General features: G+C 35.9%; 1 protein-coding gene across 1 annotated transcript in view; it reads right to left on the bottom strand.

The window, feature by feature from the left end:
• Positions 1-936: 936 nt before the first annotated feature.
• LOC109676294 (hemicentin-1-like) overlaps positions 937-17551 on the bottom strand; it is a 118022-nt gene continuing 101407 nt past the window's right edge. The window contains 7 exon segments of the mRNA XM_074044772.1: positions 937-1223; positions 1226-1302; positions 2838-2965; positions 8303-8421; positions 11607-11701; positions 11703-11958; positions 16618-16743. Of these exon segments, the coding sequence (XP_073900873.1) occupies positions 937-1223; positions 1226-1302; positions 2838-2965; positions 8303-8421; positions 11607-11701; positions 11703-11958; positions 16618-16743 (1088 nt within the window).

Genomic DNA, 17551 nt, shown 5'->3' with positions numbered 1-17551 from the left:
GACCATCAAGATATTATATAGAAAATACACACTAAGGTAATGTATATACACTTCATAAAAATAGAATACATCTTGTCAATTGCTTACAGAGTCTGTTACCACTATGTACAGTGTATGCATGTTTAACATGTTAATTTGAAAATATGAGATTTAAAAAAAAAACAAGAAAGAAACCTGCCCTATTGATATTTCTAAAAATTGTTTTACTTGACAGAAAAATTAAAAATAAGCTATCTAAAAGTTATGGAGCTAAGTGGACAGATGGTCATATCAAAATGTTAGTGCAAAGAACTATGCCATGGACAATCATTTGAGGACAAAGTCATTTTTTTCTATTATCATAAGTGATTCAGATGATTTCACAAAATCACTGAAAATAATATCCTTGCTTTGGCTGTTCAATCAAGATGACCATCATTTGGGATCCAACAAACCTTCTAGTAGCTGTACTACATTTTAAAAATGAGTGGTATTTCTCGTTTTTCTCCTTAAAACCAAAGAAGACATATAAATCCTATTATAAAGAACCAATATCTAAGAAAACCTTATAGGTTTTTATCAAAATACATAGCAACTAGGTTTTTTTATTCTAAAAACAGTCAAATGCTGAAAACTCTATTGTACTGGGGATTAGTTGTTTTTTATTTTTTTCAGGAAAATAATCTTAGCTACTATGCTACTATAAAATATCACTGATACATCCTTGCTAGGTGTTCAGAATAATCTTTGGGAAATAACTGCTCCAATGTAATAAATAACAAAAATAATAAGGGACTCTTCTAGACCTTCCTAAGAGATAATGACCAGGCACACAAAACAGAGCACATAGCACCACTTTCAAATTGCCAATGCTGCAGCTGTTCACGATAGTAACCAGGATGGGACACTTTTTGCCTGACTGTGATTTAAATATGGGAGCAGGTCCTGGACAGAAGCTCAGTATGGATAAGTAGACACAGCTGTATAAACTATGAACGTGGTCTGATACTCCATGGTCTCGTTGGCACTGTAGGATATGGCTCGCACCCTCATGGGGTAGGTCTCTGGCTCTTGTAGTGGTCGAGTAGTGAACACCACTCCTTTCAGGTTTTCATCCCTTAAGGCAAAAGGGACAGTCTGTCCCTCATCTTCCACGAGGAAAGTTGTCCTGCAATACATCACTCCATCCTGCGTGTATGCAACCAGCTGGATTAAATCTTGATTGGCAGCTATTCCAAATGGAGGGAGACAAGCTTATATTCCAAGGCATACGGGCTCAAGGCACATTCCAAATCATTGGATGGACAACTCTTGAGGCAGAACCTAAGGAAAATAAACATATGAAAGACACATAGTTATCTGGCTGAGAAGCAGGAGAAGGCATGACGTGGGTGATCATGATCCAAGACAACATTTAGGCATCGATGCAGAAGGCAGTCCTCACTGTGAGTGCAATAAGGCTCACCCCCATTCTGTGTCACTAACTAAAACCACATGCCAGACGCTAAAGAGAATACTCTGGTTGAGAGTCAAATATCTATTTCTGCTCCATTCATTTAAGAAGTATCTGAGTTCTTGAAGTAAGAATGAGTACCCTAAGAGTATATTCTTCTTTTTCTGGCAAGGGGCTTCTGGCAGTTGAGCTGGTCAGAGCCTCATGCATGCTAAGCACATTCTTTACCACTAAGATGTACCTCACCTACACCAAGAATGCTTTCTTTAAAATGAAAAGTTAGTTTTGGAAATAAAGGCACTTGAATATGAAACAAATACTTCTTAAAGAGAAGAATGCAAGCTATATTTAAATTAAAACATCTACGTGTTTTCATGCTGAAAAAAGATATATTCATATTTGATTTATCTAAAAATAATAAAAGGTAAAACAGGATTTCTGGGTGGGTTGGACGACTTTTTGTAATTTTCTTTCATATTACTTTACATTAAATACTGTGTTTGCTTTTTCTAGAGCCTACATTGACTTTAGAATCATGGTAACTTTTAAATTGTTTGCCAGAATAAGAGAAAAGAGAACGCAGAAGATCATTTTATGAGGATGGATTCTTTAGTCACAGTTTTTTGGACATTTCATAAGCCTCTGTTTTTAATATTCTGTGTCCTTTTTGTATTCCTATGAGAATAAACAGGTGGTGGATTCTGAGCATGTTCCTAACTTGGTAGACATTACCAAAAATAAAATGAAGCATGAGCTCTCCAGTGAGTATTTGGTTTTAGAAACACCTTCTTGTTAGCAGGACTATCCAGGATAAACATTATCACTTGTTTTCAAGCATTCTATTTCCTTAGTACCTGGATAGGTACAACGTATTTTCAAGAGGAGGGGAAAACAGAAGAGCAGTTTATTTAGAATCTAGAAGAGCCTGCTTCAGGCAGTAGGAAATCTAAAGCAAGACACCATGAGTGGGCAGAATACTGACTCATCCTTGCTCCTCTCTGTTCCCTCAGTGTGGTAAGTCATCATAGCAGTAGAAAAGGTAACTCTTGGAGTGCTCTACAGGCCAAGAGCATAAATGAAAACTGGAAAATCTCAAAGAAAGGTAGATTTTATCATCCCATAAAATGCTCACTGCTGAGGTAGAGCCCTTTGTGTTACATGGTGATTCTGTGCTGGGGAGACTGCTCCAGGAAGCCTTGGCAATCACAAGTGATGACTTAGGTTGCAGTGGCTGTTGCTGGATGATCTCATTTCCTCCTCATTTACTGAAGAAGAAACACACTGTGAGCCTCCAGGTTACTGACTTCCTATGAGTTAAATATGCATGCAGACTGGATTTAGGTTGGTCAAGGAGTGAGATGAAGGATTTTCAGAAGCATGTCTGGGATGAAAAAGGAAGACATACCCTGCCACATGGTCCCACTGGTAGTTGGGTGGACAGGGCGTGTCGATGCACCGGTAGCTTCCTCTCATGTTGAAACACATGCGATTCAACCCACAGCGTATGTTCTGCTCCAGACACTCATCAATATCGGGACAGCATAAGACACAAAGCGTCATCAGAAAAGGTCATCCCAGCAGACACTGATATTTGACTGGAATATAGAGGCCTAACTTCTTCCCTGCCCCATGAATAAACTCACCTATCATCCCTAAGCTTCAACCACAAAGTGGATCAGGATCCCTGGTAAATCTATTTCCTAGATTGCTTTGAGTATATGTTTCTTTAACATATGTGGAAAAACATCAAAAATAAGAACTGTAAAAGCAGAAGGGAAATTATTAAGAGTTCTTTAGTGTCTCTTATTTTTGGAAAATAGAGTTACATGAGTTTTGTTGAAAAGCAAAGAGTATTTTAAAGTGCACTATGAACAAGCTAAATATTTTACTTGTAAATATTTTTTAACAAAAAGAATCTCTTTCAAATGCATGCGATAATTCCCTAGTATTTTTTGTTGAGTGTTCAAATTGTTGAGTGGAAAGTAGGGTAGTTGAAATTAAAGGTGTCATAAATTCAGGGGAGACTTCATAAGTCAGTTGGATCTTGAAAACAACACAATAAAGAATAAAACAGAATCAAATGAATGACCCAAGAACCACAATCTGAATTTAATCAAATGGAGGGGAGCCATCAACTGACTGTCCAGAGTCTACCTCTCCTTGTATAGCAATGGGATGTTCTGAGGTAATGGGGGAAATATGCAAAAAATAAATTATTAAGAATAATGAGCACAGAGCTAGAGGAAACTTTTTTGAGCTTTCTGAAAATAAATAATTTTGAGTCATAATTCTTAATTTGCTGTCCATATTGGAACACTGGGGATTTGTGAATGAAAATCTTTGTGTGTGTGTGTGTGTGTGTGTGTGTGTGTGTGTGTGTGTGTGTGTGAGAGAGAGAGAGAGAGAGAGAGAGAGAGAGAGAGAGAGAGAGAGAAAGACTATTGTTCAACAGATTTTCTGGAAAGAGGGTCCATGGAGTTCAACAAAGTTTGGGGGATTTTAGAGGAATGTTTTCTGAACAAGGTATCTGCATCCTGTTCGTAGTACATGGTACCTCTTTCAGCATTATGAGGGCAAGCAAATATTCCAGGGAATCAATTTCCAAATCCTCATTTTCCATAAAATATCCTTCCTAAAATCAATCTCTCTGAGGTCTCCTTTCCCTTCTCCTCTTTCACAGCCTTCTTCTGCCTTATAAAAGAAAGCTTGCCTCTAACTCCTGGGGCCCAAGTGAAAGGTGAGAATATTGGTAATAAATACTGTGGTGATGTGCCTTATCATGTCATTCATATGAAGCTAAGGGCTTGCTCTCTATTTTAGTCGGAAGTGACTTGGTTACTATAGGAACGCCACTAACACTTTTGTTTGAACAGAAAATGACCGTTAGACTTTTTCTGACAATTTGACTGGTTGACAATGAGTACAGACTTATAATACCATCCTCTATTAGCTGAGGAAGAAACCTGAACCTCCAAAGTTTTGATGAACATAAATTTAAAGCATGTGTACACTAAATAACAAGGACAGAATTCTTACCATTTGTGACTGTTTAATCTTAAGATAAGAAACTTTGGGGCTAATTAGAAAATGTGCAAGGGAAATACAAGGTTTTCACAGTCTAAGCCAATTGATTTCATATAGGCAATTATAACATTCCTCCCTCTTAATCAATTGAATCCTGATGTGTGGGAGTCCTGATGCGAGGGAACATCTACTATCTGGTACAATAAAATGAACCCAAATCAGTTCCTCAAGAGGTGCATCCTGAAAGTCAAGGGCATTTATACCGTGGAATTGGTGCTGACCAATGAGCATGTGAAACTGTTGTGGCTTTTGCAGTAGGAATTAGGTAGCATTTAAACTGGACTTGGCTTAAGGCCATGAAGGACTTTTGTGAACTCTTAAATAATTTGGATTATTGTTATACTGAAAGAGAAAGAAGAGAAGAAATTTCAAGAGAGAGTACATTAATCATGTACAATAAATGTCAATTTATTTCAGATTTACCATTTACATTTTTGTATTAAAATGTGTATCTCAGATTTGATTCCAAATATATTCTGTTTTCTAAGGAGACCAAAATGTTCTTATTTACTTTAAATTTAATAATGGTGAAAATATATAACAAAGTGAAAAAATTGTGCTTGAAAAGTGTGCAGTAAGTCACTTACTTGACTTTTTAAAGCTTCTAATGCCAACAGTGACCACGTTCTGTATTTTCTTTTCTAGTGTATATTAGGACTAGTTTTCCTACAGTAATGAAACACAGTGTGAAATGAGTTTTTATTTCAGTATTTTTCACTGTTATCTCTGTGAACCAATTTCTAATTATGATTTTATCAGAAGTTCTTCATCTCCTTAACAAAATGAGTTTGTCTCAGAAATGCAGTAAAAAGCCCTTCAGGAAAATGGAAAGAAACTCAATTAGGCTTATGTTTTTTTCTCTCATTAAAAAGATTCCTTTCACACTTATCCTCAAAGTTTCATTTTATCTCTAGCTTTTACAGTGAATTCATGCAGAAACCTGGGACCAGGATAATGGTGGCATGGAGACATATCCATGTGCACAGTAAGAGGAGATAACTTACAGAGTCTCACTGGCTGAACACGAATCTATAAAGAAGCATCAGAATCTAATATACAAAGTGTTTGCCTTAGTTCATAGTATCTTTTGCTTTCCATAAAAAAAGCTTTTATAAGCAGTGAGCTGCCAGGCAGACAGCCTCCTTTGTCTTTGGTCTATTCTTCTCAGAATTAAGCATCCTACAGGCAGACAGGCTTCTCTATCAGTTACTATACTCACTGTTATTTAAAGAAGAAGACAAAAAAACCAAAACCAAAACCAAAATCCGCCCCCCAAAAAAAGACAGAGAAGAAATGAGAAATCAAATTTTTTCTTCTGTTAATGGACAATGTGGTGATGTCTGCTTTTTACTAAACATTACAGAATGTTATAAGTATCTTTTAAATATTATTGCTACAAGAATCCTAAAATGAGCTGGAAAGGTTTTATATTAATAGCTTTAGACCATATGAATGCATTTAACCACATGCTTCTGGATATTTAGACATACTTGAAACATCTGTCTTACATAGAGCATAAGTGATTCAGACTTGGTAAGCCTTATGGGTTACTTTTTTAAAACCATGGATAGATGAGAATACTCATTTCAAATGTGGTGCCAATATAATGTTCCTAAATTTTTAGAATTAGGTTACTGGTGCATAAAATTAGCATAAGGATCTTTTAGTTTCTCCTCACTGCTTCTTAGATAAAAAAAAATCTTGATTGGTCTTGCCTTTTTGTATTTTTTCAATTTACAGTCAGGTGACTTTTGGTTTGCAGGAGTCTCTGTCATTGTTCCATGTTAAATTCAGTTTAATTTCCCTTTTCTTATGGACATTTCTAACATTAATATATAAAGCTTTAAAAAATTGTATGTGAATGAAAAACAGTCCTTTTTCCTCATGAATGCTTCAAACACTTTCTAAAGCTATAAAAAGATTCCAAGTTATTCTTTAAAGACTTCTTTAAAAGGCACAACTGTTTTCTTTCATGTCTTTTTAAAGCCACAAAAATATGTAATTTATTTAAATTGCAAGCATTTCAAGTGACACCTGTTTCTGATTTGTTCACAGTGTTGTCCACTCTGTAGCACAAATGAAAACTGAAAAACATTTGTGCTAAATGAGTGACAAGGGCAATGAAAAAATAAACTGGCAAAATCTGGAAAAGAAAAATGTCTCTGAGTGTATGACATAGCTCTTTAAGATTGGCTAAGGGGTTTTGTGGTTTTGTTGTTTATTTCAAAAGCTTTGGCACCTGCCCTGCTTACTTCATTGGTGCTTGGTGCAACTACAGGAAGTGTAGTTACAGGGTTGGGCATTGGTGCGCCTTCCAAAAGAGTTTTGGGTTGAAGACCTGAGGCAAGTTCAAAACACGGGCAGTCAGTGGCCCCACCCCTACTCCATGGTGCAATGCTCCTGGTGCTCACAATGCTGTGGGAGAGACAAAGGATGTTTCAGAGTATGTGATCTGAGGTCAAGTTCTAACTCTGCTCTTGACCGTTCTGGGATATTGAGGCTCAAATAATCACTCAGAATTCATTTTTACTATCTAAACAAATGATTGCCCTTAATATATCTATTCTGTTGACTCAAATGAGGTAACTGTTGCTTTGAAAAACATGGTGTGATAATATAAATATGTTATTCTAGTACTTCAAGTCTTAGTGACGTATTCTGTAGAGGATAGCTTCTTAACCATGTTTGGTGGCTGATGGGCAGGAGCAAAGATTACCATGAAGGAATCATGAGAATGCCTGGGGTGTGTGAATAGGCAGGGGAGCAATGGGGTGGCTCACTATAGCTAAGGTAAACCCACTGCCATCCTGGTCCTGGCTTCTGGAACACAATTTCCAGGAGCTGCATTCCTAGCAAGACTTCTGTGAATCCAAGAAAGGGAAAATTCAATCTCAATTTTATTGCTCCTGATAAAGCTCTTTTTTGAAAATTTTTATTTGATGTACTTTTCAAAAGGATATAGTTTGTACATGACAGAAATGAATAAAATTTAGAAGCATATAAAGACCTACATAACACCCAGAGATTTTATTCACCAAATTGAGAGGATTTCTTAGAACATTTAAAAAAGTTATTCTGTGTAACCTAAGTACATGTTGCGATGCAAAATATACCTCACCAAAGTACAGTTCTCCTTTCACATTTTTGTGTGAAAAGGAAACACTTGAGGTTGATTGTCTTTCTATTATCACTATACTTTATTCCCAGCTCTGCTACCAAACCTGTGCATTAGTATTTTGATTTATTTACATGTGTCTCCACTACACTGTTAAGCACTGAAAGGCAAGGTCCATGTCTTATTCATCTATTTGACCATTTTGCATTTTGTGATTGTTCTACAGCATCTGAGGGCTTAGGGAATGAATGGATTGTTTGTCTACTGATTGTTCTAATAAATAAGTCTGAAAGACAAAATATCAAATAATCCCTCATGCTGTAGTAAATTTACTGAGTACTCTTCTCATTTCCCCTACCATCTTACCAGAACTGGGGAAAAAATGTTTGACAAGGTCTCTTCTCACTAAGTTTTAGAAATATGTACAATGAACTGGTTTAGGCATTCTTGCTTCTTTAAGACCATACCAAAAATGTGTCTCAATTATTTTCCTTTACTGAATTGTTTTCCTATTGCTTCTCTTACTTTATTTACAAAAGTAATATTTATACATAAGACTGACCAATGGGAATGGGAAAGAAGAAGCAAGTAGGGAAATGAATAGTCACAAAAATAGCTCAAATTTTCCTATGTTGGTATTACGACAATACACATCCCAACATTCTCTCACCTTGGCATGTCTTTCCGTTGAGCATGACCTGATAACCAGGTGGGCAGATACACTGGTAGCTTCCAATGGTATTTTTACACTCATGCTGGCAGGTGTCTCTGTTTTGACATTCATCAATATCTGTTCAGAAAGAAAGCAGAGTGTGTGACCACATCTGGCAGAGGCTGTGACATAGCTCACTATAAACAAGCTGTTTATATACGATCGACAAACTTTTTGATTTTGTACCCATGCTTAAAAATACTCAGAGCTATTTTGTATCAAGATCTACTTTAATGATATGAAAATATTAAATATGGGACAAATTCACAATATTAAATTATAAACTATGAACATCTCTTTATCATCTTCCTAACCATACATAAGCTGAAGCTCCAAACTGCTCAACTTTTTATTAAATAAGTTATACTGAAATGACAGAGGTGACAGATTTGAATAAGATCCCTAGTCACCAAAGAAAACTCTTGCCAAAATGGCAGAATTTACCTAAAAGATAAGGCTTCTGTTGAGATTAAGTGGAAAAAGTATTTTTATTTCATTTAAACTTTAGTTCTCTTTCTCACTGTATTCCCTCTCCACAACATCTATGTGTTGCTTTCCCACACACAGATACCATCAAAATGGAAATGTTTTTCCTTTTGTGATAGAAATATTCATCAGGCTCTTCATATAATTACAAAGTACTAATGGCAACTACATATAAGATTATGTTATGTTTGGCAGCCCATTTAACTTCTCAGGATGCTCTCAGCTGATTTTTCGGCCAAAAGGGGACACTGAGATCATCTACTGTGTTTTACAGGCTTATTGGAAGGTTCATATACAGAAATATATAGGAAAACATTTTATAAACCACAGTGCATATCTCCTCTTATTGAACAAGGCCAAGAAAATAGCAATGAAAAGGGGAGTGAGAATAGATAATTCAAAATTAATTGATATTTTCTTTGACTAATATTTATATTTGCTCATGATTCCTGAGCCCAGATTATCCAGTGACAAGAAACATGAATGGTGGAGGGCAGAACTAAGGAGAAGTCAAAATGAAAACTGGGTCACTTAGCAAAACAATCTGTTCACCTTGTGTATTTTGTACATGCTGTAACCACTCCAAATCTATTCAAGATAAACACACATCAAATATTTGTTTGTCAATGTTTTTGCATCATTTTAGTCAACCAAAGCACTCTGTTACTTAACTTATGAGTTATTTTTATTTTTCTGCTTTAACCTAAAATAATAACAGAAATTTAAATTATGCTGAACTCCAAGTAGTTGATCTCTCAATGTATGAATTTTAAAGTTGCCCTAAGTATGACTTCTGCATTCAGAATCAAAGCAATGTTCATTCTTTCTGTTAAGTTTGGAATCAATTCGCTGAAAAGCTAAATTTTAGCCCAAGTCTAGCAAGATTCCAGTGTTAATTTGAACCCTTTGTAACTTGCCTATCCCAGATGGTTAATGACAAGCATTTGGTGTTCATTGTAAGTTGTTCTTGTTACAAAATTTCAGAGCTGTCTCCTATCTTAGTGTAAATTTCTTAATTAGTCCCAATGCTATAAAATATTCACCATAGTTTAAGAAACATCTAGTCCTCCTCATTGACCCCAAATAAATTTAAATATCCAGGAACTGATGAGCTATAAAAGTTTACTTTAGATTTTCTAAGATTGATCCTTACTCTGAAATAGCTATCTCAATAGTGGCTGATTATGGGTAATAAATTTTGATATGCCATAATATTGGTGCTAATCAAAACATCAAGAAAGAAAACATTTATAAGACTCTTCTATGATAGAACTTCAGCTGTAGATAGTGATGAAAAATAGAGTTGGGTTATTAATCAGGGAAAGTTTCTTAAATGACTTGCACTTTCAGACGTGTTAAAGGAAAGCAGCCTAAGGGTGCATAGTGTGGGGTGTTGTTTAGTTCATTTGTTATTGCACAAACAAAGAGAAGTAAATGTAGAACAGAAGAAAGAGCTTGTCTGAAATGAAGGCCAAGCGTGGGTGGGAACAGATTATGAAAACTCTACAGTGAGAATAACCATTTGGAAGAAACTTTGAAAAGCAAAATGAAACATGTTAATTCTGTCAATGAAAGAATAGTGAAATGTTTTAACTAGTGAAAACTCAGACTCAACAGGCATGAAAATTTGCCAATAATCAAAATTATGGTTAGAAATCCATAGATTTAGTGTGTAATAGTAGCTGAGCATATTGGACAAAATGTAGAATGTATACATGCATGAATGTTTGAAGCATATGCAACTGGCACTGTCCATAGATCTGGGAACCTCACCACAAGGGAAAAATTTCCACATCTATTATAGTAAACTTCAGGCTCATCAGGATATCTAGACAGAAAAGTCTGGGAAAATACAAACCTAATAACCAAAGATAAAGTTTGAGTACTCAGAGGGAGGGAGGAGGGACCCATTAAGGTTGGTGAAGGAAGCAGGTATGAAAAGATAAAAATGGAAGAACAGGGTTGGCAGAAAGGGAGAAAAAGAAATGAAAAAAAACCTGAAGTCAGAAGGAGAAGAAAACCATAAAATATTTAAGTGTTTAGCAGAAAGCATATTTTCTAGAGAATAAGCAAAATGTACAAAACTTAAGAGAATTGTAAGAAAATGAGGTTGGCATAACGGTCTTTAATTTGATCAGCATTTCTTTCTTTCCACCCTCCGTCTTCCCTCCTCCCTTTTCCTTCTCGCTTTATTTTCCCATCTAGCAAATGGTGGGGCTAATTTCGGTTTGCTAATTCCCTTTGGTTCCTAGCTCGATGACATGCAAGTTGTGCATATTCACAGAAAACTAAGTTAAATGAATGACAGTTGGTAATGTTTACAACTTAACTGAAAACAAGGCCTCCATTCTTAAGTTGGAAATTACACTTCACTTTTGCAAACAAATGAAATTACAGACTTGTGAGTTTAGATAAAGATATTGAATACACATATTTCAGGGCAAAGGGAGCAACTTAATTTTGTCCTGGCTCACATTATCTTGTCAGTAACATACATAATTACTGAACTGAGAAATTCTCTGGGCAGACTTTCAAGGGTTATCCAAAGAGAAACTGTTAATAGAACACAATAAATTTTTAGCACGTACACATGTAAATACATCACTTGTTTGAATACAGTTTGAAATTGTTTCAGATGCCAGAATGAATCTCTTGAACCTTTTTGAGTCATCCAGACTTGACGTAGTTCCCCCAAACACTCAGAGGTGCTTTGCTCATACTTCAGCTCTGGTCAGGAGTGAACCCACAGAAAGGAAATGCAATAGGCTGACATTTACCTACACATGTGTCATGGTGTGCCTCAGAGCCTTCAGGGCAAGTTTTCCTACAAGTCCTTCTAGTCCTGGAGAGAGGTGTTCTGCTCTTTCTAGACTGAGTACGAGCTGTAGAGATGTCAGTGCTGTCTGTAATGCTGGTGAGGTTGGTGGTTGTTTCTCATGGGGGAGAACTGGGCAGGGTTATAGCTATTGTACTGAGCACCATAATTTGGCAGCCTCTCCAATGCAGCGCAGGATTTACCATCTCCTAATAAATGTTGTCCTGGTGGACAGACACATTGGAAGCTGCTGGGGCGGGTGGAGCATTGATGTGCACAAGGTTTAGGCACTTGTTCACACAAGTGAACATACACACAGAACACAGGAAGAAACAATCAGTCTATGAAACAAACTGAAGACATATGTTACTCTCCACAGGCAGGAAATATAGTAAATTCTCCCCAACTGTTGTTAATTTTTGAGAAAGCTTTAATCACTCAGTTATGAATCCATGGAGGGACCCTCTGTAAGCATTGCTTCATATACGCAGTTCTATTTCAACACTCATTTCGCAACAGGTGGCTCAGAAAAGCAGGCACTAGTTCTGTGAACCCACCTGCTTTCACTTTCCCTGTGATGGCCTCAAGACCTAATGAACTCTATTTCAATCTTGCCTCCTTGACTGAAAAACAAACAAACCTGGATTTGTATCAGTTTGGACTAATTTGACAGCACATCTTCACATATAATGTGCAACAAATTTTTTTGGCAGTAGGGGGTTTGAACTCAGGCCTTGCACTTGCCAGGCAGGCGCTCTATCACTTGAGCCATGCCCACCGACTTTCTTGCTTTAGTTTATTTTTCAGATAAACTTGTGAGTTTTTAGGTTATTTTTCAAACAAACTTGTGAGCTTCTTCCTGGGCCAGCAACCTTCCTACCTCCCTAGTAGCTGGTATTACAAAAGGTGTATTTAAAATCTTATAAACACTACATTCAGCTTTCTGAGTTAAACTAGATAGGGTCAGGCTAAATTGTTGCAATTTGTGTATATTCCTCTAGGGAAAAAGATGCAAAATGCATGGAATCCCAAATTAATATAATTTTCATGAAACTGCAATTATTAAAAATTCTCAGCAGTAAATCTCTTAGTATAATGATATGTGTACATTCTCAACTTTTTTCCTTTTGCTCTTTCTCTCTTTTGACACATAGGTCTTTCAAATGGATTTCTGACTTTCCTAATTGATTGACAATACTGAAAAAATTTAAATATGTTTAAATATAATATTCCTAAATATGTAACTGCTTTCATGCTTAGATGTGTTTTTGTGTAAGTGAGCCTCATCTTTCTGCATCCATCTCTGTCCCCTTAAGGTTTATTCTCCACACAGTGATCTTTTTCAATTGCTCATCTGCTTAAGACTTTCTGTGTCTTCCCATCACACATTTAAAAGAAAATTTAGACTCTCTCTCTCTCTCTCTTTTTTTTTTTAAGGCACTGGAGGTCGAACTTGGAGCCTCTCACTTTATTCCCGGTCAGTCTGCATCATGATACTCTGATTTCAGCTTCTTTGCATAGCTGGTGATGACAGGTGCATATCATTGCACCCAGGTATTGGTTAAGATGGAGTCTCACAAACTTTTTGCTGGGTGGGCCTTAAACCACGTTCCTCCAGATCTCTGCCTCCCAAATAGATAGGATTATGGGCTTGAACCATAGCACCTGGCTGAAAATCTAGACTTTGTATCATGGCCTCTTTACCCTCTGCCTAATTTTGCTGGAACAGCACTGGCCCTTTGCTTGTCCTTGATTATGGTCTCCACATTCCTTTCTAAGGACTTTGTTTCGGCTGTCACCTCAGCCTGAAGTGCATGCACTCAGGCCTTCCCATGCTGGCTGCTCCTTCATCTCATTCAGTTTCTACAGAGGGTCTGAGACCATGGTGCTACCACCCTGGGCTGCCTCTCTCTTCTTCCTTGTCTTAGAGTGCTTATCACTGTCTGAAATTGTATTGTATATTGATTTTGTGATTCTTCTTTCCCTCCATGGAAGGTAAACTTTGTGAGGACAAAGACCTGGTCTACTCTGTTTAATACTGTGATTCCACAATTTAGAACATCATGCAGCACAAATTAGGTGCTCAATAAACATTTGTTGAAATAATGAAGCAATGGGCTTGACAATGTGTTAAATGGAGACATTGGCAGTGTTATTTAAGAAAACATGGGGAATAGAGACATGGCTCATGTGGTAGAGTGCCTGCCTACTAAGTGTGAAGGTCTGAGTTCAAACCCTGGTACCACCAAAAAAAGTTAGATTAAAAAATAAAGTAAGAAAGACAAAGAAAACCTGGTCTTGAATACAGAGAAACCTGAGTTTAAAAGCTAATGTAATCTTAATCCTGGTGATGGAGGGAAGAATGAAATCACATCTACAGTTTTCATTTAATTATAATATTGATCACTAGTGCTTCTAATCTTCCATACAAGTTTCAGATGTAAGAATATTGTAGAATTATAGAGTTGTAAATTTCTTTCATCTTTTTTGGTATCATAGTTTCGAATCAAGCCAAAACCACTTTTTCCAAAAGATTAAAAAGAAGGAAACAAAACCACAGAATCTCTTCTTATTAAGCTATAAACTTACCAAGCCCATAAAACTTTTTAAAGTGATTTTTTTTCTATTTATATGTCAACAAGTGGAGTATATACTTACAACTCTTTCTGTAAATTAGAAAAAGTAAATGAAAACCAGTGATCAAAACCAAATTCTTTAATCTGTTACCACACTGGTGAGAAAATAACATAAAAAGATAAAAGAGGGTGGTTAGCACAGTGGTGGAGTGCTTGCCTACCATGTGCAAGGACCTGGGTTTGATCCCTAGTATTGAAAAAAAGAAGGTAGAATAAAGTAGTAATTTTTGCTTTAAAACTACTTTAGAAAGGCAAAAAATAAAATGATCATTTTTTAATCTCTTTAAGACTTTGGCTCAACTTTCCTCATTGTTTATTCTCCAGTCCAATGTCAGACATTCTGCTGTTGGTCAAATCAGTAAACAGATAAACACATTTCACTCTGCTAAGCCACTGACATGACTGAACAATATATTCAATCAGTACTGGATGTGTGGCTGAAGCGGTAGAGTGCTTGCTTTGCAAGTGTGAAGCCCTGAGTTTAACCGCCAGTCCCACCAAAAAGAAAAGTTAAATTGTATGTCAATTAGAATACCTATGCAGAAGGCTGAAATGATGTGCTGTGTATTTCTGCTAGCAAAATCACGACTTTCAAAAGAATTTCTAGAAGTAGTATTAGTTTGAAATCTGTAGGCCCATGTTTCCAGCTGTTTCTGGACATTTCTATGTCTATGTTTCTTCAGTACATGAAACCCAGTGTGCCACCAATCTTATTCTTACTTCTCTATTTATGGCCACAGCTCTCCTGTTTTCTTGTCAATCAGGTGCAAATATGAGAGGTGTCTTTAACTGCTTCCTTCAGTTGTCAAGACTGGGCTGTTTCCTTCAATCACAACCATAAATTTCTGTATTTCCATTCCCATTGAGCTAGAGTTCTGCTGTAGCTTCTTAGTTTTATGATAACTAGCTTATCTCATTTCTAATTATCTTAGACATAATCACAGAGTTCACATCACTGAAAATATTTACAGTTGCATATAACTATATGTAATAGTCTGAGTTCTTTGCTGCTCTTGAGTTGAGGAAAATATATACTTATATCTACAGTGTTAAGCCTGAAACATCTTCAGAACATCACAGTTCAGCACCAACCACCCTTTTTTTAAAGTATACTAAACCTGAATGTACCTCAACAATTTTCAACAAGTGGTTAATATTTGTTTACCTATAACTGTACCTGCCACTCTTACCATATTTGCTAGAACCAAATCCAAGGCATCTTATAACTTTATTAAGGGACATTTCAGAATGAATATTTTTTAGAAAAGCACAGTTTTTGTAACATGAAACTTAGACTAAATTTTCTTCATGATTGTAAGACTTGTCCTAGGTCAGTTGGCTGTTGAGAAGGAAAGATTCATTTTCATAGTTTATCTTGTGTTTAGCTAGTTCCCATGTACAGGGCTTTCCTGTCTCCCTTGTTCTACCATCTCTACCATTAACATTAGATTTAAGTTTACATTTAAATGGGACCACTTCTGTGACACCTTTGATAGTAATTCCTATTACATACAATCATTCTTGGGTATGCTCGTACAACTTTATTTGAATCCTTTATGATGTTTCATTCTACCTTGTATTGCAGTTGTGTTTTGTTTCTTTTTGATGGAAGCAGTACAGCAGGCCAACTGACTGTAGGCTGTAAATACATGAAGGCAGGAAGAGCATCACTATGTTTTGTTTTTTTACTATGAATGGTGTTATGCCAACAACCTATTTTACATCATTGTGTTTTTATAAATCCTTTCATTTCTAGCTTTGGTAACTCAGATAGGCTGTTATAGGATAGGCAAATAAAAACAAATTTAAGAAGAAATATAATTTACTTTATTTTCTAAGTTTCAGATCAATGATATCTGCTAACTCAGTAGACTGATACCAAACAGACACCCAAATAATAAATTTTAGGCAAAATATAATTTGTTTTATTGTTTGGTCATTAATTTGATATTTAAAAGAACATTTAGTTCTAAAATAAGTATATTTTGAACTTTTAATAAATATCTACAAATATTTTTTTTCTTAACCTCACTATGAAGTTGTAAACATATATATTTACTTTTGTATTAGAAATGATATGTGAACATATGAATTAATGTGGATACTAGACTATGTAAACCAAATGTATAATTGATGGTTTAAAGTTTCCATGATAACCTTTCTACTTCCTGATGTAGCCATATCCTTGGGACCCCAGAGCTCAATCATATTAGAAGTTAGGAGAAAGATTTCCTTGTTAGCTTAAATTTGTCCTCATTATTTGTCTTTGAAATGGATGTTTTACCTGATTTGTTGATGGTAAATAGGTCTCAGTCACTGAAAGAGCCCAACACTCACCAGTGCAGGTTCCATTTTCTGTCTTGTTCATTCCATTTGGACAAAGATCAAGGCACTTGTAGCCACCTCGAGTATTCTTACAGTGCTGATCTCGTCTGCACACATTCTGTCTACACTCATTCACATCTTGATAAAGGACAAAGGTAATGCAGACTAAACAAATGATTGCTTACACTTTTGCAGATAAACCAGTCCTGTGTATTTTAAGGCTGTTACAGATACCTGGTCCATAATCACTGTATAAGGCTAAAATTGTGTAAGTGCTAAAATCCAATAAGGTATGTAATACATTTTTCTTTACAATAGAATGATGAAAATCAAAAACAAAAACTAAGTATTGCTTAGGGCTGGTAGCCATACAATGGCTTACTGTTCTCAGAAAAATAACTATATGTGTATATATGTGTGTGTGTATATGTATATATATATATATTAAACTTTAGTGAAAATCTCAGTAAATAAAGAAAATAGCAATAGAATGGCTATGTAATTATGTAATTAGAAAATGAAACTCATAAAACAAAGCATTTGATTACTTTTTGCATGAATTACGTACAGGATGCATGGTTGGTGTCTATAACAAATCTTTCATTATATGCTGCTAGAAAGCCTGAGCTAATTAATCCCAAATCACAAATGTTTAATTTTTTAGCAATGCTAGGTACTGAACCCAGGGCCTTGTACATGCTATGTAATCCCTCTACCACTGAGCTACATCCCTAGTCCTACAAATGTTTAATATTTGAATGATATTGCTGATGATCATGTTCAAGACCTCTAAAATTAATCCAATATATTTGCTCTCCTATGGTCTAAGTGATAGAATTAACTTCTGGAGAGAGTACCTTTCTTTAACACTTCTTAAGGGGAGACATGTGCAAATGATTCAGAACTACATTGATGGAGTACTCTTTTACTTGAAGTACTTTACCAC

This window comes from Castor canadensis, chromosome 11 (assembly GCF_047511655.1).
Source record: "Castor canadensis chromosome 11, mCasCan1.hap1v2, whole genome shotgun sequence".
Taxonomy (NCBI): domain Eukaryota; kingdom Metazoa; phylum Chordata; class Mammalia; order Rodentia; family Castoridae; genus Castor; species Castor canadensis.
This window is presented reverse-complemented; position numbering and strand designations above follow the sequence as displayed.